The sequence below is a fragment of the Larus michahellis genome, chromosome 12 (assembly GCF_964199755.1).
Source record: "Larus michahellis chromosome 12, bLarMic1.1, whole genome shotgun sequence".
In the NCBI taxonomy this organism is placed as follows: Eukaryota; Metazoa; Chordata; class Aves; order Charadriiformes; family Laridae; genus Larus; species Larus michahellis.
Window position 1 is genome coordinate 2,649,780 of NC_133907.1, and position 21,758 is coordinate 2,671,537.

Consider the following 21,758-nt stretch of genomic DNA (forward strand, 5'->3'; position numbering starts at 1 on the left):
CCCACCGTGTCCCCACGCAAACAGCTGCCGTATCCCTTTGTATGACTTTTTTAAAAATCTCCCCACCCAAACCCCCTGTGACTCTGCTGGTCACCCACTCCCAAGGTCTCCTGCCCTTCCTGCGGGCAGGGAGGACACATCTGCTAAAACCATTAGCAGGCGGCCATGCGCATCAGACGGCTCCTACAAAAGCAGATGAAGGCAGTTGCTCCTCTTGCCGCAGCCCGGCAGCCTGGGACCCGGCCCTCCAGCTTGTGGGGCTGGGGTGGACCCCAACCCGTGGGCCCCGAGGGTGTGGGTGCCCATGCGGGGCATGGAAACCAGTGCACGGCCCCAAGACTCACCAGCAGCCCCCAAAACGCGTGCGGAGGGATGAATCCCCACGGCTCCCGGCCCCTGAAGCAAAGCTGAGGCAGCGCCGATCCTGGGCCGTATATGGGCAAGGCAGACCCGGATCTAGGAGAGCATAAACTTGGTATTTATCTCCACAAAGTGAGTCAAGGCATTTCTGCGCAGCACGCCGCTTCCCGGACTGGTGTGTTTATACTGCACGGAATAAACATGCCCCTCAGGCGCGTGAATGGATGTCTGCCACATCCCGGGATGATGCTCTGACCCCGTGCCAAGGAGGACAGCTCTGCCCTTTCCGCCCTCCTCGGGGGACGCTGATGTGCAGTGACGATGTCCACGCTGCTGGGCCTGGCAGAGGAGGTCTGGGAGCTTTGCTGGGCGGGAGGAAGCCTCCGGTGCTGTGAGGACCCAGTTGTGGGTGCTGGTGGCCTTGGGGTTCCTCTGAGACCGAAATGGCCCTTGCAGGCTCCCGCACTTCCCACCTCCCAGGCTCTAGAGCAGCTTGTGCTCCCAAGTGGGATTTTGCTCATAAACATGGACATACCGGACGAAATTTGCCATTAACGAGGGACTACTGAGATGTTTACAGTTAAGCAGGTATTAACGTATTTGCAATGCTGGACCCTTAGAATGGTAAATTCTTTTGCGAATTATGTTGAAAGAAGCGACGTGACAACTCTTAATATTGCTTGCAGGTTACTCCAGCCGTCAAACTGGTGTCTCATGATATGACCTGAAATATGGGCACTGAATAAAAGACAGATTTTGAAACTGTCCTATAAAACACGTACACGTTCTACATCTTTTCATATGGCCGTTTCATAAGATCCTTTTTTGTATACTGTTGGAAGTGGGACAGCAACACTTGTCTTCCAGTATTAATAGTATTTAATAATAATAATGATAGGATTAGGATAGGAAACATGACAATGTTTTTTTGTAGGCTTCCCTTAAAAAGCCTACAGTGAAATATAAACTCTCCCCTCAAAATCCCAAGAACATCCTCAGTATCTTACACTATTCAATATAGGTCAGATTTTGAGCCTAAATTGTTTGGCAGAATCTTCTCATATCACAGCTGCGGAAAAAATAATTTGGGATAAAAAGGAATTAAAATCCTTCCTGCTGGCAAGCTCATCAAATAAGCCAAGGGATAAATGATCATGGAAACCTAGCTAGGCTCGCTGCAAACAATTCTCTGGAACCTGAGACTGGATTTTTAAAAACAAATAGGTTTGTGGTGGTTTTTTTTTTCATTCTTTCCTTGTAAAAACAGCTGTAGGATGTAAATCGTCCCACTGAGTCAGCGCAGGATGAAGCAGAAAGAAGCCAGCCCCCGTAGCTTGGTGGGTCGCTAACTTCAAAGCTGAATTTAGCGGTTTGAGTGTTGCTGCTGTTCATGCCGGGGAGCTTCCATCGACGGCTGCCAAGCAAATGAGCTCCCAGTGTACGAGTACAGGCGGCACGATGCTGTGTTTCCAGGAATCCGGCAGCGACTGGGTACAACGCCGAGCAACCTTTTCTCCCTGTTTCCTGAAACGAGGGAAAATCCGCAGCGGGGGGACAGTGGGAGCCTGAGTAGGTTTTGGCTGGAGATGCTCCTAATCGATATGCAGGGATGCTGTTTGGGAGCAGGGCTGCCCCCCCCCCCCCCCGGACAAAAGGGAGGTGGTTTTGCATTTATACCAGTGTTATTGCACAAATGTAAAGCATGACTCTGAGTCTCCAATGCTCAACTCACGCTCATTTTCCTCCTGGAGCTCCTGCTCTACCTTAGAGGAAGCCCCGGGCTGTGTGGACACGTGTCTGAGCAGTCAGGGGTTGCTGGAATAAGGAGCTGGTGTGGAGCTCCTTATTCCAGCCTGCGAGTCCTTCTTCCAATATTATACGGGGAGTAGAGTCACCAAAATCACCGGGATTTTTCTACATGCAAGAACTGCAGGATTTGGTCTAAGCATCTGATATGAGACAGCGTTTTGAAGTACATATGTGGGCTGGGTGTTACATTTTTTGCAAAATCATGGCCCAAAATCAAGGAAAGATAAACAGGTCATGAATATATTTAGGCTGGGAACCAGAAGAAAGAACAGCCTTCCAGTTGGAGGAACTGCTAGTGTTAAGATAAGGCACCAGAAATTTCTGTGCACATTTTTCCAGCCGAAGCGGGGTGTGGATGGGGATCTAAGAGCCCTCACGGGGGACCAGGCTGGTCTCTGGAAGCCTGGGAGGATGACGTGTAAGTGCAACGTGCATCCAGAGCTTACTGTCCCTTCTCTCCTGAACGGGCTCTAATCCAAGGACCTTGTCCCAAGGATCATATTCACCCCTTTTAAATCCTCTCCTTAAACCAACACACCCGGCGGGACCAGCACTCTTTGGAGCTAAGCTTCACACTCACCACATCCATCTAAAGACCAGCCAGCGCGGTTCTGGGACTACGCATTCTCCTGAGCTCATCTTCCCCCTCCTATTTAGTGCGTCTCCAAAAATGCCCAGAGGTACCATTCCCTACGTGTTTCACGTGTAAGAAATGACGAAACCCTTCCTCACCGCACTCACACATGGGACCCCTCCTGCTCTCCCCTGGCCCATCCATCTCCATCGCTCGCCTCCTGCGTCCCAAGCCCATGAGCTGGGTTTGACTCGAGCCGTTGGCCCCACCAGTACATTATCCAGGTGACCTGCGATGGTTTCCATCTGCCTCCAGCTCCAGTCGGAAGCCCTGGTTTCCCTTGGCCGCGGCTGGAGCGGAGCGGCCGCGTCCCCTGGGTTCCCGAGTGCTCCCCCGCGGGGGGTGACGCAATCCTGCACATTTCTAGTTACAGCAGAATAACACACTGAGCCCCAGGAGGCAAACATTGCCAACAGACCTCTGTGCCGATAACTGAGTGCCTTGGAAAATGACTCAGGCCCTCCTGCGTGACACGACGTATTTAAAAAGCAGGGAGCCGACTGGTTTAATCATATATAGCTCTGCGCTGGGGGGGGCGTGTGCTGGCATCACGGGAAGTGTATGTGGTGTTTACGCGTGGATTTGTGAATGAAGGAATCAAACCCCTGAAGCACATGGTGCGGCGCTACGTGCTGTTATTAATAGATCAATAATTCTCACGGGAGGATCTTGTAAAATGTGTTTTCTGGTGAGGTCCCGCTGGAGATCAGCACATCCAGCAGCGACGTGGCGGGGTGTGCAGCTCAGCCCTGCTGGGGCTGGGGAACTCGGGGGGGTTGATGGCAGTGTCGAAGGCAGAGCAGAAAGCCGGGATGCCCAAGGGATGCGGGAGGAACATGCACTTTGGCTCAAAAATTCCTACGATAGACTTTGCTCGAGAGAAAGGAGCAAAGGAACGCCCCAGATCTCTCCCTTCCGAGAACCACCACCGCAGGCTGGACTTCCTAAACCCACCCAGGACTGCACGGCACCCTTTCAAAAGCGTAAAGCTTTGCCCCTGTGCCCTGTGCTGGGCACCCGGGCTGTCCCTCTCCCCGCAAGCCCCCGGCTGCCGCCGCAGAGCACCGCGGGCTGCCCGGCCGATGCTGCCTTTTCCACGCGTGCAGGATGCGTCTGACCTTGGGCAGGACCTACCCAAATGCCCAGCCTGCTTCAATCCCCAAAACAGGACTTAAGCAAGACTTCAGTAATGCCTGGAATGAGTTTTCCTGCGATGAACCGAGGAGTGAAGCCGCGTTTCCAAAGCCAGCACTATAAATGGGCATTACTTAGGGATCAGATCTCGGTTAAAAGCATTTCACTACGGAGAAGATGGTGCTCGGTCTCACGAAAAAGAGCACGAATTAAGTCACCTTCAAAATATCTATTGCCATAGAGGCAATACCACCGCAGAAGGTTGTAAGGGGGAAGGATTTGATGTGCATTTCTCTATTTTTGGTGCTTTTGGTTCCTGCGCTGCAGCCAGCCGCGTCCCCAGCACAGTTCCCTTCCGCTCCGAGCTCGCCGGAGCTCCCGCTTCCCTGCACAGCACCGGCTCCGTCACACACGCAACAGAGGGACCTTTGTGCGGTGGCAAACTTTTTTATTTATTTTTTTTTTTTCCCTGAGATGGAGGTTTATACTCATAGCTAGACTTGCACCAGCTTATTTCTTACAAGAATTTACAAACCAAGTCTAGAGAGTAGCTGAAAACGTCAGTTTTCTGCTGGGTTTGGCAGGAGGCTGGTGCAGGGGCAGGACCGGCAGGGTCTGGGAGCTGAGCGCCGTGATCCATGCTGCGAGGATGGCTCCGGGTGGGGAAGGAAAAGAGGTGCCATGGTCTGTTATTGGAGTTGTTTTGCACGACGGGCAATGAGGGAGCTGGTCGTTGATATTTTGCATGGACTATACCCCATATATATAAATACTCACATTGTCGCCCTTTCAGATTTGTGTGGGATTTCAAATCCAGCCCCTGGCCGGAGCCGACCCTGGCTCTGCTCTGAGCCCGCTCCTCTGGGAACCAGTGCAGCGACCCAGCCGTCCTACCTCCATGGCGTCACTGCTGACCTCACAGCTCTAATTTGGCTGAACAAAACAACCGCGAGCTGCCGGGCTCCCACAGGGACTGCTCTGTTCACGGGACGGCTCCTCTTCTGCTTTACTGCTCTATGGGGTGTAACTCTAAGGGTAATTTCAGCGGCTTTTTGGAGACCGTTCTGTAAAAATTGTGGCAGGAAAAATGGTTTAACTCTGCAAAAAAAAAAAAAAAAAAAAGCACAGATCCCTGGGTCTGCTACAGAGAAGCCTCTGGGCGTCGTTAAACAAACTCCAGGGAGGTTATTAAGCGGCTGCCGTGCTCCCGGGGCAGGCAGGATCAGTCCGTCGGGCTGAACGCTGCCCGGTGCGTTCCCAAAACCGCGTTCCCTCCAGCAGAGCTGAACCTGCCTCCGGAAAAGCTCTGCCAAGCTCCAGGGCTCCTCGCGGGCCTCAGATCCCTTCCTTACGGCAGGATAGCTCGGGTCTGAGGCTGCCTGCCTATCACCGAATCCATACACGCATTTATCTGCCACGAATGACTTGAACAAAAGACTGACAAGCATAATTACAAGAGTTAATGGGCTTGAGCAATTACCCATGTTTCCACAACATGGGGGGGGGGAAACAGCAAGGCAGGGGCTGGGGAGGAGCAGAGTTTCCAGAGCTGGACCAAGTGCCGTGTATAAAGTTTATTTCACTTCAGCGCTTTGCCCAGAGCTGACAAAACTGTTTTGTGGGTTTTTTTGTTTGTTTTTATAGTTAGGGGATCGCCCTAACTAAGAAATGTGTATCCCTGCCAGCCCCCCAGCCCCAGCCTGCACGGAGGTCGGGGGCATCAGCTGAAAATACCTGCTGGAAAAAGGCAAAAAGCAACATAAAAAAAAAAGTAAAAGTCCAATAAATGAAGGTGAATTCTGTGGTGGTCTTGTGCAATGGGAGGAAAAAAAAAAAACAATCTCTGTGGAAAAAAAAGAAAAGAAAATGAGGAGTTCATTATTTTTGGCAGGACTCGGGCACATTTTGCTTATCAAGGGACCATCATAGGGAGGGGATTATTTTATAGTCGCTTAAAAGTTTCCTCCCTGCTTCAGTTCTGCTGACCCCGGGCCACCTCCCTGCAGTCTGAGGGGCCTCTCTATGGGATTACTTTTATAATTTTTATTTTTTTTTTTCCTGTATGGAGTGTTTTCAAAAGATGTATCCAGTTCCCCACGTGCGTTCTTGTGCTGCTCTGGGTATTTCTGCCCCCTGCAAGTCATTCCGAGCCAGGGACAGAGGCGGTCCTGGCTGCTGGGGACCGAAAGGGGAAGGTGTCCCTTGTGTCCCCGATCCACCTTCCATGGCCGTGATCCGAGGAACACTTTGAGCTGGGATGAATCGACCCTGCACCCCCTCCCACTGCCCGTCCCCTCCTGGTGCCAGCCCCTGTGTGCTGCGTCCCTGTCACAGCGCTGGGATGCACAATGAGAGGTGGACCTTGCCCGGGCTGAGCTGCTCCCCGGGAGGAGGTGCTGTGCAAGCTGGGGTCTGCCCAGAGGGTGGTCGTGCTGTGAGAGCCCCGGGCTCCCCCCTGCGCTGCCCACCCGCCTCCCCCGGCTTCACCCGCGCACGGGGCATCGCCGGTGCTGGGGATGGAGCTGCCGCCTTCGCCGTTGGACCCATTGCCGCCCTGTAACCTGGACATCTCAAGCATTTCTGAGCGCAGACATTGATTCCCAGAGTATCCACTGCCGGTGGATAACTCACAAACCAGGACTTTGCTCCTCGGCAGAGTACAATGAAAGGATTGAGCCCACTGGAGCATCTCCAGCTGAGCACAGCCTCTTCTGCATGGGTTTTTTGGGGGGGAAGCAGTTGCCACAGCAGTCAGTACAAGTGAGATACAAATTCCTGCTGTGACTCCAACCTGTCAACCCTCGCTCTGTTTTTCGGGGTCACTCGATGCTGAAGGAAAACTTGCCCATGCTTAACCCATCAGAAAAAAATTGTTTAAGACCAGTTTATCCACGTGAAAACAAGCCCCCAGCAACCCTGCCAAGGCGAGTGTGAACCGCTGAGCCGGCGCTGTGCTGTGACCCACAGAGGGGTGTCACACACCTGCCTTTTCCGGGAGGGCAGGACACCCTGGGGACAGGCAGGACACCCCGGGGACAGGCAGGACACAGACCCTCCCTTCCCGTGCGCTCCTCCCTGCCCTCTCCGGGGACATGTCCCACCTGCCCGCCCACGCGCTGGCTCCTCACTTAACGGGAAAAGAAAACCGCGGGCTTTCTCCAGGTCAAACAAGGTCCACACGTGTAAGAAACCTGGGTAGGGATTTAATCAACGCAGGTTTGTGTGCGGGGCCCCGCGCTGCTCAGCTCGGTCACCACCCTTCGGCCAGCCACCAGGACACCGAGCACGAGGAGCGGGTCTGGGTAGTGCGTTCTCCTTGCGTGAAATCCCAGGGAAGAACGTGGTCCTGATCCAAGGTGAGTGCTGCAAAGAGGGCATCTCCTCTTCCTAGCGCCAGCCTGAGGGGCTGCTCCGGCGCAGGAACCTGCTGCTCCACCAGCAGTGACCTGGCTGCTCCAGGTATCCCCTGCAGGGCTCTTCCTTGCCCAGCCTCTCCCGGAGCACCCAGTGAGGATTTTCAGGGTGCCGTAGTCAGGAGTGAGTCCTTATGAATTCCCCGCTGCCTGGCCCAGCACGGCAGGAGGAGTCGCTCTCCCAGCCCGGGTGGGATGCCGAGGGCTCCAAGCCCCTTCCTTTGGTCTGCAGCATCTCTGTCCCTTCTCATCCTGCTCCACTGTTAGCTCTCCTCGGAGGCGGCGTTGTGGGAAGCAGAGCAGTTCTCTGGCTCCGCCGTGGTCCCTGTTGAGCACTGCTCCACTTTGACTTTCTTCCTTCCTCTCATTGACTTCTTAGCACCTGTAAACAGCAAGATGACCGCGGGAGTTAACCACAGAGCAACGGATTTACATGTACGAGGTCAGCGTGGCCTCGTCCCAAAACAGGGCCAGCGCAGGAGGGAGCAGAGCTCGGCCAAGGAAGGATGAAGAGAAGCCCCTCTCACACGTGAGGTGCACGGGCACCCGGGGGAGGCTGTCATGGCCCTGGGAGCAGAAACAACACGTGAAGCAGAAACAGGCGGAGGCCCGACCTCGTGCTGGAGCGTACCTGAGAGGGTCCCAGGCCAGCGGGATGCGTTTCCTGGATTTCTCCCCCTTCTAGCCTGCTACATGGCACACACCACATGCTGAGAGAGGGGCTGTGCCTCTCCATCACCCCATTCCTGCCACAACTGCATCCAGCCCTCTCCTGGGACATCCCTGTCCAGTCCCGGAGGGTTGGATGGTGCCTGCCCTGGGGAGCACAGCGCAGCTTCCCCCCATTGCTCCGAGGGGCTGGTTTTTAGAGCAAATCCTCTCCTTGCCCAGCTGCGGTGCATCCCCCACGCGAGCAGGCACCGCCGAGGGCCGGGCACAGAGCAAGGGGCAGCGCTCGCCTGTTCAACGAGCTCCCTTCATGCTTAACCAACAGCCCTCTCTACTTTTGTAATTGGGTCCGCACTTCCCTGTCTTTACCAAGAGTACGAGGGGGGTCAGTAGTGGGTTATTGCTGACAGAGCACTTTTTAGGGCTTGACAGCCACCCTGGCTTATCCTTGCCCTTATCAGGAGCAGTTTTCTGCTCTTTCACCTGTAGGAAACGCGGGTACAACACATTCCTCTGTCAGCAGGGAAACCCCCGCAGCCGCACTGGAAGGTCAACGGAGTCGGCAGGAACCTTTCTCTGAATGTCAACAACTCACCCCTGGGAATCTGGCCTTTCCCAGTCCCCACCTCCCCGACCGGGGCTAAGCAAACACGAGGGACTTCGCCCTGTTAGCTTAGGTGCTGGGGAGCCCTCTCCTGCCCGGGTTCCCCTGGATAACCATTACCAGGGGCTGCTCTGGCTGGAGATACGACCGTTGCCAAAGCACGGTGCAGTGTGTCTTGTCGCAGGGAAAGGCCAGGCTCCGCAGTATGTATCACCCTGGGCAAACCCCTGTTTGCAGCGTGGCGTGCGTGCGGAGCAGCACCCTCCTCCCCGCCGCAGGGAAGGCGGCCGCTGCCCGCGGGCGTTTCTCGCAGGAGCCCCTCGGGAAGCAGCAGAAGTCATAGCCCTGAGCTGATGCCACCAGGAACTCCTCCTCCTCCTCCCTACCTTTTGTCCAGGCATCCTGTCCTCTTTTTCTCTTCTTCTGCAGCGCATGAGCTTTGTCTTTGGTGCAAAAGTATTTCCCGTCAGCCCGGCCTTCTTGCAGGATATCATCTTCATATGGGGCAGCCACCTACGCCAACGAGAAGAGCAGTCAGTCTGCAAACTGCCCTGGCTTTCCCAGGGAGCTGGTGGCCCGGTGCATTGCTGGGGACCTTTGTGACCATCGCTATAGAGCGGTGAAAAATGCTGTTGTTCATAAACCCTCCCAAATAGCTGGAAAGAGTGATATCTATCCCTCAGCAACAAGTTGGGTAAAAATGTGGGAATGGGGTTTGGCACCTTGTGACGAAGAGCCGTCACCTCTGTGAGTGAGCTCGGGCAGGGACAAACCCATCTCATGCCTCTTGGACCCAACAGCCTGACCTCGTGGGCTGAGGAGGGCAAACAAACCTCGCTGTCCGTCGTGTCTGGCTCATCGGATTCCTGCTTCCCAGACTCAGCATCATCCTCATCTAACGAAACACAAAAGGAAGGTGGTTTTGGCTTGCAGGGGCCCAACAAGCTCACGAGCAGATGCAGAGACACCGACACAGGCTCTGAGAGCCGTCGAGGCAGAAAACACATTGAGCAATAAACTATTGCAAAGCAGAGGCACTGCGAGCTACGGGGCTTGAAATGAATGTTTATGGGAGATCCAACAGGAGACCGGTGGGGAACCAGCTTCAAATAAAGCTGTATCCATAGGGCTTTGCTACCCCAAGGTTGCAAGCGCTGCCCTGAAGCCCACGGCACGTGCAGATCGGGTGCTGAGGGGTATTTAAAACCCCGGACTGTGCCTGCCCGTTTGAGACCCGGGTGGGGAGAAACGTGTCTGGGTAAAGAGGCCAAAATGGACGATGCTGAAGTTTGCTGCCGCTGCTCTTGGGTGGCTCTCGGCGGGGAACGTGTGCCGAGGAGCAGAGGAAGGAAAGGCGGGAGCTGCTTCCCTGCCCAGCAGAAGGATTTTTCCGCATGCGGGCCCCGAGGCCACACAAGCCCAGCAGGTACCTGACATGCACCCACCCTCCCCACAGCGCGGACTGCACCCACACAGCACACAGAAAGGGCCGGGGACGGAGCTGCGCCCTCTTCCCGGGGGCAGGGGCATCCCAGGACCTCAGTACTGGGACTGACCCCCAGGCGTAGCCGGCGAGGGACTGACGGGGCCGCTTTCAGGCACTTCTAGAGCCCCTGCAGCCTGATCCCGTCCTCACTTTATCCTTCTGCAGGTTCAGGTTCACTAGAAAGTGCAGAAGTATTTGTGTATTGTTTCCTGGGCTTCGTGTCAACCTTAAGGTGAGAACTGAAGAAAGTCCTGTATTCCCACACCCAGAATGTAATCAGCTGAAATTCTTCTGCTATGATGATATCTCCTTAGCATGTAAATCACAGAGGACTCCTATTTTTTTTTTTTTTCTCCACTGTGCAAAATCCTGCTCCGCAGAGCGTTCCCAAACCGCTCCGACACGCCCAGACCAACTAATCCAGGCGAGCTCAACTTTCCAGCTGAGCCAGTAAGGCTGGTACCAAGCAGCTCTCAGAGACGTGCTTCCTGCTCCGCTCCCCATGGCTGCTGCCTCCCACCCGCCCGGGCAAACCCACGTCCTGCAGTGGTGGGGCAGGGAGAAAGCACTGTGTGTCCCCGGACTAAGGGCACTGCTGGATTTGGGGATGGAAAGGGCTCGTACAGGGGATGGAGCAGGGAAAGGCAGGAGAGCATCCTCTCCTACCTGCTGCAGGTACCAGCATCCCTCACTCCATGCCCAGCCCTACGTGCTGTGCCAGCCCAGGGCACGCTTTGGAGCACAGACAGGGGTGGTTTCTCCAGCACCAGTCCTGCAAACCTCTCGCATTCTCCCCATCTCCGCTGGGGTGACTTCGGAGCTTCTGCTTCCCTGAGAGGGGTGGGTAACGCTGCAGCAGTGACGTTGTCTTGCGGGTCACCCTGGGGAGGGTTTTGCCAATGGGTCGGTGCTAAACTGACCTCTTTAGCTCCCGGGGAACTCGGTGCCACCCAGCAGCAGAGCGCGGGGGGCTCTGCAGGGTGGGCCAGGGCACCCCACGGGGCTCCTGCGCTGTGCTGAGGTACCGGGCTCTTCTCCAGAACAGCCGGGGTTGTTTTCTCCCAATAGGTACCTGAATTTTGGGCATCCCTAGGGCTGAAAATTGAGCTCTCAAGGATGGAAATGTGAAACCTGAAGTTCCTCCGATGGCCAGAAAGAGCGGGGAGCCAGGAGCACCCAGGTCCCCGGAAGGGTGTCCCGTGCTGGTTATTGGTGGGAGCTGCAGGTGTGTGCAGAGCCCGGCACAGAGAGCTCCCCCCTGTAAGATACCTTCACTAAAATGCACCTTTTGCTCTTGCCTTCTCAAATGTCACGTTTGCCTGGGGCTTTTTACCTGCTTCTCCCTTCTGTGCACTGACAGCCAGTCTCACCCCGGTCTCTGGAAGTGCCTCTGGGTCACTCGGCGTGGTGTTGTTTGTCGGATGTGCCCGTGACAGCGCCAGCTGTAGGATACAGGGAGCACAAATGCCGCCTTCGCTAGGCAGGAAAGGGCTGTCCCCAGCCCCTGTGTGATGACTGTGACACCCCTTGGGGACGAGCATGGTGGTCATGACAGTGCCAGCACCAGTGCCGGACACCCTGGGGAGGGGAAGGGGCCGCGGTTGATGCCAACATGAGCTGTACTCACCACAGCCGCATCCTCCTCCTCCTCCTCCTCGGCAGCACCAGGCAGTGCCCGGGTGGCACTGGGCCAGTGGTAGGGGAAGCACGAGTCATCCCGCTCTGCCCCATGTCTCCCACGGGCGGCCGGCACAGCGGGGCTCTCCCCGGGGCTCAGCCGCGGGCTGCCAGCCCCCCGCAGCTCCCGGCGGCTGTTCCAGCCTGCGTCCCTGCCACGGCTGGAGTCTGACAGATCCAGCGGCGCGTCTGCACCATCGTCCCTTGCCGCCTTCGCCTTCTCTCGCACCTCAGAGATGTCCCGGCTCAGCCAATGCTCCTTCTCTTCCTTCCCATCCGCAGCGTCCTCCAAGAAGGACCTTTCCTCCTTGCATCCTGGTGTGATGCTCTGCCATGGGGAGAGGGGCCGCTCCTCGGGCATGAGCTTTGGGTCTCCGTCTGCCCGCTGGCCCGGCTGGCACCGCTGCATGAGGAAATGCTGCAGCCGCTCCCGCTGCTTGAGGAGGTGCAGCTTCTCCTCCAGCTGCTGGTCCCTCACATACACCATGGTGGCAGGGAGCTTCAGCAAGGCTGCCCGATCTTCCCAGCCATCACGGGACCGTGTCCTGCCGTCGATGTCTTTGGCCCTGAGCAGATGGCTGGAGAAGCTGCCGCCGTCGCGCTCAGCCGAGGCACAGTTGCTCGCCAGCCCCAGCTGGTGCAGGGAAAGATGCTTGTGCAGGAGGCAGAGCTGCTCCCTCCGGGTAGTCAGTTTTAGGTTTTCGTAGGATGGAGCAACCTTGGGGGAGTCCGGATTGCTTGCTGTTAAATAACTAAAAGAAGCAGGAAAAAAATAATCACGTTAATTAGAGAATTTTCATGCGATTTCCCCGCTCCTGCAGGTGATGTGCATGGTGTCTTCTGCTCTATCTGTGCCCCATTGCAGCTCTTGGTCCATGCACCACGCTGGCCTTGGGGCGCTGTGCTGGGGAGGAGGGTCCCGGTGACCGCAGGGGTCAGGCAGCTGGCAGTGGGTACACCGCAGGAAGCTATCCCCATGCCACCATTCAACAGCACTGGCCATCCCTGGGCCACAGCAGCTCCAGGCAGGGGGCTGAGCCAGTGGGGGGATGCGGTGGGCACTCACATCAGCACTGCTGCTGAGATGTCACTTGTCAAACCATGCCTTGCAGCCAGAAGTGTCCTAACTACCCCCATTTCTTAGTGCCTTGGCGGGCGTGAAGACCCCCAGGACAGAGGAAGAGCCCACCTTCCCCTACTCTCCCTCAATGGGAGATGTTTACAGCCATGCTGAGAAGGTCGGCACCGTGCATGAACCGGCCCTGCAAACCCAGTCCCTGCTGTCGCTGGTAATTTAGAATCACAGAACGTGTTGGGTTGGAAGGGACCTTTAAAGGCCATCTAGTCCAACCCCCCTGCAGTGAGCAGGGACATCTTCAACTACATCAGGTTGCTCAGAGCCCCACCCAGCCTGGCCTTGAATGTCTCCAGGGAAGGAGCCTCCACCACCTCTCTGGGCAACCTGGGCCAGTGTCTCACCACCCTCATTGTAAAATTTGGCAGCTTCCACGTGTGTGAGCTTTTCCTGGGAATGCTACTGGAAAATCTACTCCCACCCTGGGAAACTCGCTGTCTCTACAGGTGAGCTCAGGGACTTTGCTCAGCCCTCCGTGCGGCTGAAGCCTGCAGGGAGGACAAGCCCGGGGAAGTGCTGAGCCCTGCAGAAAAGCCCATTAGAATAGATAAGGAAGAGCCGGGATTGCTGCCTCCCGTGGGGTAAGTCCTCCTGCTCCTGGCTGGAGGTGGGGGCACCCAGTTCGCTCTATGGGTCTGTCTGACGAAGCTGGAGTAACCGGAGGCTGATCTCGTCAGGCTGGATTCCAGTAATTTTTTTTTGCTGGTGTAAACCGGGAGACCCTCCCCCCCCCCCCAACAGGCTGCGGGAGAAGTCTGGAGAAGAAGGTGGGCAGGTACAGCAAATACCGGCCATCTCATCAGTCTGCCTGATGGGACAACAGCAATGGGCCATGGATCAGACCCACACCGAGACCCACGAGCAGGGAACTCACGCCTCGAGGATGGGGCTGTGCTCACGCTCCGGTGGCAGAGGGGTCTTCCGTGCCGGTGGGGACGCTGCTGCCCCCGAAGGACTTTTTTCCAGGAGGCAGGGTCTGGAGCCGGGTCTCACCAGGGCAATGGTTCCGTGCAGCTGGTTGGCGATCCTCTGGGATGCCTGTGGCAGAGGGGAGAAAGTCCGTGTGAACCGTCCTGCTGTGCACCCTGGGAGCCCCCCGCGCAGAGACGCAGCCCTTCATGGGATCACAGAATGGTCAGGGTGGGAAGGGACCTCTGGAGATCACCCAGGCCAACCCCCTGCCAGAGCAGGGTCACCCAGAGCAGGTGGCACAGGAACGCCTCCAGGCGGGTTTGGGATGTCTCCAGAGACAGAGACACCCCCACCTCCCTGGGCAGCCTGTGCCAGGGCTCTGCCACCTTCATAGCAAAGAAGCTCCTCCTCATGTTGAGATGGAACTTCCCATGGTCAAGTTTGTGCCCGTTACCCCTTGTCCTGTCGCTGGGCACCACTGAGAAGAGCCTGGCCCCATCCTCCTGACACACACCCTTCAAATATTTGTAAGTGTTGATAAGATCCCCCTTCAGTCATCTTTTTTCCAGACTGAAGAGACTCAAATCTCTCAGCCTTTCTTCATAAGAGAGGTGTTCCAGTCCCGTAATCACCTTCTTAGTCCTTCACCATTGGGAACGGGACAGGCAGCCCCCAAGTGCTCTGTTTGGCACAATTCCGGTCGACTACTCAACTATATTTTCATTGGTTTTCCCAGGAACTTTCTCCTTCACGCTTTCTAGCGGGATCTACAGTACTCTATTTTCTGCCTGCACTGATTTGTAGCCCAGGTCTTGTGCTTCCCCTCAAGTCAAGCCACGATTCAGTGGCTTAACCAAGATAAGACCCTGCAGATTCCCTGACTCCTAGTCAGACGCGAGACTTTACTCATGCAAGCTCCTGGCAGGCACTGATTTGATGGGTGTATTTCCAGTGGATCACCCGGCTGTGGGGCCAGGACATCACCACCTCCATCTGCTGTCATGAGAGGCTCACCACATGTTCTGACTTGACTTTCCTCTGCCCACCTGGAGATGTCACCCACCCTTCCCGCGATCCCTATTAATTATCCTCACAGCCTGCCTGCAGCCTTACCAAAACCCCTTTTCACCTGCTCTTTCAAGTTTTCTGCGGAGTTCAGGTAAGCGAAGCCTGTGCCAAAACAGAAGCACCGCTGTGGGTGTGTACGTGGGCTTGAGTTCCCACGACCAGGAACAGGGCTCCGGGTCCTGCCGCCTCATCTCCCGGTGCCCGGTATCGCCATATCACTCAGCATTCCTCGCTGACACATACTCTCCGCATTTTAAAGGCACGGCAGGCTTGCATCAACGCACAAAATGGCAACCACTGAATACCAGGCCCTCTGAAAATACCAGTATTCATTACGCTGCAGATGGAGAGACATCTGCGATGCTCTCGGGCAGGGCGGCTGTGGTGTATTTCTTCTCAGTGCCCACAACTCCCACAGTTTACATCTTCTCCAGGCCTTTCCAACACTCACAATGCTCCAGCTTCTTGCTCTCCCAGATGATGGAGAGGATATAAGTCAGGATAAGCTACGCTGAAATGTGGCTCAGCACGATCTCCCCAGGTCCTTCCCTCAGAGCTTTCCTCAGCAAGACATCTGAGAGAGGAACCAGAGCGATGGGCAGAGGACTCGAGGATGCCAGACATGCTGTCATGGAGGACAAACACAGGAGCAAACAGGGATGGGCACGCTCACAGCGGGGACAGGAGCTGCGCCAAACTCCAGGCGCTTTGTTTGCAGTGAGGGCAATTTCTGCAGAGAGGATGCATCTGGCATTATTAGGTGCCCTCCTTGGCTCGAGCAACGGCAAACTGCCCATGTCTGGCTAATCGTTTCAACCCCTAAGTGCCTCCTCCTCTTTCCCTATCTCAGTCCACCTCTCTTGATCCCGTTCAGATGACCACAGCGGTGGGGGGAAGGCCAGAGGACATCAGGCTGCCTCCGACAACTCACCATTTCTGCGAGGCTGACTTCTTGGAGGACAGTGCCTGGGGAAGTCCTGCTGCTTGGAGAGCTTCTCTGTCCCGCGGGCTTCTCTGTAAAAAAGACACAACCAGCCACCGTGATGGTCCTGCAGAGCTGTCACAGGCTGCCCTGCTGCAGGCTGGGGTCTCACAGCTTCCCAGGGATGCCGCTGGCTGGCACCAGCCATCTCCTGTTGAAGATTTTGAGCCAAAATTTCTGTCTGGCTCAAGCCTGCAGCTGGTTGAACATACTCTCCATTGCATGTGTGGGTGGCAGCAAGGCAATGACAAGGTGTCTGCATGAAATGGGTGGCGGGTCCACACCTGCACAGCACTCGTCTTGCAGTGAAGGCACCCAAGCACTCTTTGATCTAACACAGAGCAGTGTGTTTCTCCCTTGACATGCATTTCCCTCCCACCAGTAGCTATTCTGTCCACGGCAGTGTCCATCTGAGCTGCCAACAGCTTGGTCTTTGCTCTCCAAACCCTTTCCCAGAGCGGCTTTGCACGAGGGCTCAGTCACTCTTCCCATCCCCAGGTTCCTCAAGGGCGGTGGGAGTCAGCAGCACCCACCTTCTCCCAGCTCAAGGCCCGACACATCGTGGGGGGCTTCTTCTGCTCCCCTGATGGCTGCTTTCTCAGTGCCGGCGTTCCTGCTCGCTGGGGACAGTAAAGCCAAGGGGGAGCTGGGGGGGGAGCTGCTTTCTCTGGAGGTGACTCCTGGGTGCTTTGTCCTGTCCCTGTTGGAAGAAGAAAGACACGAGTGAATGAGAAGGGGCAGGAGAAGGAAAGTTTGAGAGCCGCCGTCCTGGGAGCTCTGAGTTCTAGAGCCCAATATATAAATATATATATTTAGATCTATATGGATGTGGATATACCGGATCCTCAGACTCACCTCCTTCCATTGCAGCTTATTGCTAGCTCAGCTGCGGTCTGGAGCATGGGACAGAGCCAACACGACAGCTCAAGGTCTTATTTCCCCACTTGGCCGTGGGTAACGTCGCAGGAAGCCACGGCGTTGGGTAAGCCAAAACCCAACTGCGGCTATTGCAAAAGCTCTGTGAGAACTTGCACCTCCCTGGCTGGGCTTGCAGCCTGACGTAGGGGTGGATTCAGCACAGGGATGTGGTGATGGCTCCCTTCACCACATCGACCTGGTGGGCCTGATGCTCTTGGTCCCTACAAGGGAGTCACTGAGTCTCGGAGACCCACACATGTCATGGACAAAGTCCTGGCTGGACCCTGATGCCGAGACGTGGGTATTTGGCTGGAAATCTTCCTATCCAGCAGCCCAGAGAAGAGCAGAGCAGAGCAGGAGCGCTTGGTGCTCAGCAAACCCAGCCCGACCTACAGCTCTGAAACTCCTCAGGCCTTAGGAAGCATCGGGGAGTGAAAGAGTTTCTCTTTAAGTGGATGGTGCTCCTGTGCTCCAAAGAAAACACATTTCTAAACTAATCCCTCAGTGCTAATTCCTCTGGACTTTAAACCCTTGAGGAATGAGCTGATTTGTATATATTGGCCAGCCTGGCAGGTTACTTGGCTTTCAGCGCAGCTCTCTGCTGGGATATAAACCTGTTGGAGCAGATCGCTTCTCCCTCTTAACCCCGTCTCAGTCCCTCGCCTGTCACTCTCCTCCCCCCAAAACACAGCCTGCTCCCCGCAGACCCTCTCTGCCTGCTGCGGGAGGGGGGCTGGTGCCAGGGAATGGCCGTGGAAGCCCGGGTTGAGGTCCGTGGCCAAGGCGAGCAGCCCAAGGCTGTGGCTCCCGTGAGTGGTCCCCCATGGCGGGTGTTGAATACCCTTGTTCCCCAAGAACTCAGTCTTTGGATGCAGGTGAAGAGGGGAGTGAGGAAAGGTCAACAAGGACTTAGAGACCAGCGTGGGTATTTTGGTGTCTAACATCTGCGGGACTCTGTAGGAATTAGATGCCAAAATACCCCTGAGGACGCTGGGGTCTGGATGTAGCCCTGCTCAGCTGCGGGGACGCCTCTGTTCTTACCAACACCCCTCGTCATGAAGGAAATGCAGGAGAGCACTTACTCCAGGCTCCGGAGCCTCTTCAGTTCTTCCTTGAGAGTTTTGTTCTCCTCCCTCAGGCGGTTCGTCTCGTTAGCTGCAGGGACACAAGCGGCACCCTGGAGTCAGGTGTCGCAAGGAGAGAGCGGACGCTCCCGGCAGCTTGCCGGGGTGCACGGGGGAGGAGGTGGGAATGGCACCAGGTTTCGAGGGATGCTGGGGGCTAAGGTATAAAAGGGAGCAACTTTCTGACTTGAGTTTGGTCAGGATTGGGGTCTGCTCGCAGCCCGTCCAGACCGGGGGGATGGACACAGCAGGCATCCTGCCTGCGAGCGCTACAGCCGTCCCCGAGGAGCGGGGACTGTGTTGGGGGGGGCCGGGGGTCTCGGGGGGAATCGGATGAAGGCCAGAGGAGCTGTGAGCACCCAGCAGCCGGGTGCCGCGGTGAGGATGCGGCGAGGGAGAGCCGGCATGGTCCCGGGCAGGGTGGGCTGCCACCTCGGCATGCTCCTGATCAAAAGCAGCACTCGGGGACAATGGCATAACGGGGGAGACAAACCAAGGGCTGCTGGCACCTCTCCCTCCCTCCTAAATGCCTTATCTGCTTTACCCCCACGACCCTCCCCGCGCCAGCCAGATCCACAGGGAAAAACACCCTGAGCCTGAGCGGTGCTGGGAGCTCTGCCAGAGGCTCGGGAGAAGATCCATCACACGTGTTGCTTGATTTCCATTTACCCGTGCTGAGCTGCTGCTGTGACTTCCCTGTCTTTGCCAGAGTGTTGCTTCTGCGCTGCCAAATGCATCTCTTTTTTTCCCAGGCAGCCGACATGGCCCGGCCAGCTCGGGGCTGCTCTCGGCGTGAGCATCTCTCATTTTCCTGGAGGTGCGGAGGGCTGCAACCCCCCCGGCTCTGCCACTTCGGTCCCCCCCCGAGAGGTGACCTCTGCCATCCGCAGTCTTGCTCTGCCCTTTCAAAGCCCCCACACTCGCATTGGCTCCCTCCCTCCTCCCCATTCCCGAACCCCTCCTGGGTGCCCGGTCACCGGGAGGGCTCACGTGCAAATATCTGGGAGAGGCACGAACCGAGCAAAGACCCACGAGCTTACAGCAGGCGGCGGTACGTACTGAGGATGAAGATGTGCTGCAGGCTCTGGAAATGGGAGGTCTCGTACTCATTCTGCTTTTTTTTCGCCAGCTCCTGGGTGACCATGCATCTGTCGCAGAGACCCGCGCGCAGCCTGGGGGGAAACCCACGGCCGGAGGCTTGTTAACATACAGTTCCCATGGGGGAAATAAGTTCCTGCCCTCTCCATGGAGAAGCGTGCTCACCCAGCCCGTCGCCCAGAATCGGCGAGAAGAGTTATCACCCGTGGAGCCCAGCCCCGGCCCTGCCAACCACACCACCGTCAGCTTAGGAAAGCTCCTCTGCAGGTGCCCAGGCTCCCCCAGCGCTCCCAGCAGCTGAGTAGGAGTGAAAAAAGAGGTTCCTGGGCTACATCCCGCTTCTGGGAAGGCAGCAAACCCCAAACTCTCCCCCTTGGAGGGTGCACTCGCTGCCACCCCACAGCACCCTGTGGAGAAATGAAGCTTACCTGTTCTCCAACACCTTCACATTTTCTTTAAGGACCTTCTGTTGTTCCCTTAATTGGTGATTTTTAGCAAACAACTCTTCAATTCTCTGAGCGTCACTAATTGAAGAGACAGAACAAGGCAAAGAGGGTCATTAGATTTCCCCGCCCCCCCCCAGATCTGTGCCGTTATCCACGGTGGCCCGTCAGGGGGAAGGGTTTGTGCCCTGAGCCCGCCGTGATGCTCGCACTGGTGAGGCTGAATTGCTTCTGCTTGTGGGGCTGGGGGGGGAAAACCACGGTGTTGGAGCCCAGACGCTGCCCTGTGACACCCGCCCGGGGAGCTGGCAGCTGCTTCATCCCGTTTTATTGCTTCCCAAGAGAGCAGGCACCCGCCGGCACGAGCATCACTTGCTGGTGGGAAGGTAAACTGGAGGGGGGCTGGGACCACCCCCAGCCCTGCTGGGGATCTGCATGGCAAAAGTCACCAAAAGGTTGAAAGTTGGCAGAGCTGAAAGGACAAACGCCGCTCTCTAACCCAGGCAGCCCCGCGGGGGAGCCCGGGGGGGGCTGAAAATGAAGCGGCACAAACCTCCCCGCGGCATGGGGAGAGGGGACGCGGCTTTGCTCACCGGCACTTCTCCGTCGTCAGCTCCGCCAGCTTGCTCTGCAGACCTGGAATGGGTAACAGAGGCGGAAATGTGGGTATTTATTGCCAATTCCCCGGGAATTGGCAATAGGAACAAAATGCACCGATGGAACATCAGGAGGGTGCCCGGCTTCACAGAAACCCCATCACTTTACAAACCCTATTTCCGAGGAGGAGTAACACAGTGCCTACGTTCAACAGTATCACAGTCTAACGTAGCTGGAAAAGCTGTATAAAGTGTAAGCACATTTTGTATTTCCACTATTTAATGAGTCTGCATTTCCCTCCCACCCCAAAAAAATCTGTTCCAGGGTTTCTACTTATTTTTCGTTACAACGTGCATTTCCCAGGCGGGCAGTATTTTCTAACTCGCAGGGCTGCAAAGCGTCCTGAAGGATATTTCCAGCTGAACAAGAACGGCTTTCGGTGATGGATCTGCAGACGTTCCATCTTGTCAAATCCATTTTATGCAAAGTAGATGTAAACATGTGGTTTAAATTGCTCAACAGTTTCCTCTAACTCTCACACGGCTTGAAATTACACAAGAGAAGAATGAATTCATAAGCCAGAATCCTCCAAAAGCGCTGCTGTTTTGTTCATAATATTGATACTGGGAATTATTCTAATAGGAGAACAATTGGATTTGGCATTCGGTTGCTTAAGCTAATGGTTCTTATTTTAATAATGTATGACCTGAGGAATATTTTATTCCCTAGAGGAATAAACTCTCCAGCCTAACTCTAAGGTTTTCTTTAACGGAGCCTCATACTCCTGCTGCTGCTGTCTTACAGATTATTGCACCTTTCCGCTTTTCCTTTGATCCCTCAGTATCCAAATGTTCTCCAACCCACACCTCAGAGGAGGTGCCAGCGGGTGCACGTGTCACTTCTGCAAACCTCCCAATTCACCTTCATCACAGACCACGGCAGCAGGAGCAGGAAAGGGGCCAAATCCACCCGTGATTAATGCTTGGAGCAAGTGGGATTCCCGCAGGTGAGATATCTCCAGGGATATCAGGTGCAGAAGTGCCCTCTCTCTGCCACCTCTCTCCTGCTCCTCCTCATTGTCCAAAAAGTTACTGATTTTCTCAGTAAACCTCATTCTCCACTGGGATAAGATGAATAAACCGTACCAAGGTGCCATTGGATGTTGTGGTCCTCTGAGGGCCAGGCTGCGTCCCCATCCATCCCCGTGGGTGATGCTTCCACAGCATCTGAGCCCTAATTCCCAAAGCTCCCTGATCCGCACCCACGCCTCCTCCCTTCGGGTTATTTCAAACCAAACAGATCAAGGCGGCGTCACAAAGAAATGGAGCTCAGCCAGTTTTTAATGGAAAGACTTCTCGTGTGTCCTTACCTTGGACCTCCTTCTCATGGATTTCCTTGAGCTTATTCAGGAACTCTGCAAAACTCTCCGTGGTCATGTTCGGGGCTGTGCCGCGCGCCCGGCTGCCTCCGATGCGAGGGCGTCCTTTTCTTTCCAGTTATTCAGGTCTCAGTCTAAAACAGCAACAAGCAGTCTAATGATAAAAGAGAAGTTTCTTGTGCGTGTGACGTTTTGCAAAGTCTTAGAAACAGGGCAAAGCCCAAATCTAAATCTGCTAAACCTCAGACACGCACAGAGCAGCAGGCTCAGCCGGGGAGGCATTTCCCAGCCCCCCTCAGCCCTGGGCTGCGGTCACA

The 21,758-nt window shown here is 55.8% G+C and overlaps 1 protein-coding gene across 1 annotated transcript; it reads right to left on the reverse strand.

Annotated features, from left to right (window-relative positions):
* Positions 1-7,599: 7,599 nt before the first annotated feature.
* On the reverse strand, positions 7,600-21,499 carry RBBP8NL (RBBP8 N-terminal like). Its single transcript, XM_074605669.1, has 13 exons — positions 21,433-21,499; positions 20,060-20,102; positions 19,452-19,547; positions 18,985-19,097; positions 17,884-17,956; positions 16,417-16,583; positions 15,833-15,915; positions 13,796-13,959; positions 11,737-12,538; positions 11,443-11,551; positions 9,457-9,518; positions 9,010-9,136; positions 7,600-7,732 (listed from the first exon to the last, which is right to left on the reverse strand). Exons 1-13 carry the CDS (start codon positions 21,497-21,499, stop codon positions 7,614-7,616), a joined length of 2,025 nt encoding a protein of 674 aa, XP_074461770.1. The 3' UTR covers positions 7,600-7,613.
* Positions 21,500-21,758: the final 259 nt, after the last annotated feature.

Coding starts and splice junctions, on each gene's coding strand:
- RBBP8NL (XM_074605669.1), bottom strand. CDS start 21,499: ATGACCACGGAGAGTTTTGCAGAGTTCCTGAATAAGCTCAAGGAAATC. Junction 17,957..18,984: donor GCAGCACATCTTCATCCTCA/GTACGTACCGCC, acceptor GTGTCCCTGCAG/CTAACGAGACGAACCGCCTG. Junction 16,584..17,883: donor AAGAGGCTCCGGAGCCTGGA/GTAAGTGCTCTC, acceptor TTCTTCCAACAG/GGACAGGACAAAGCACCCAG.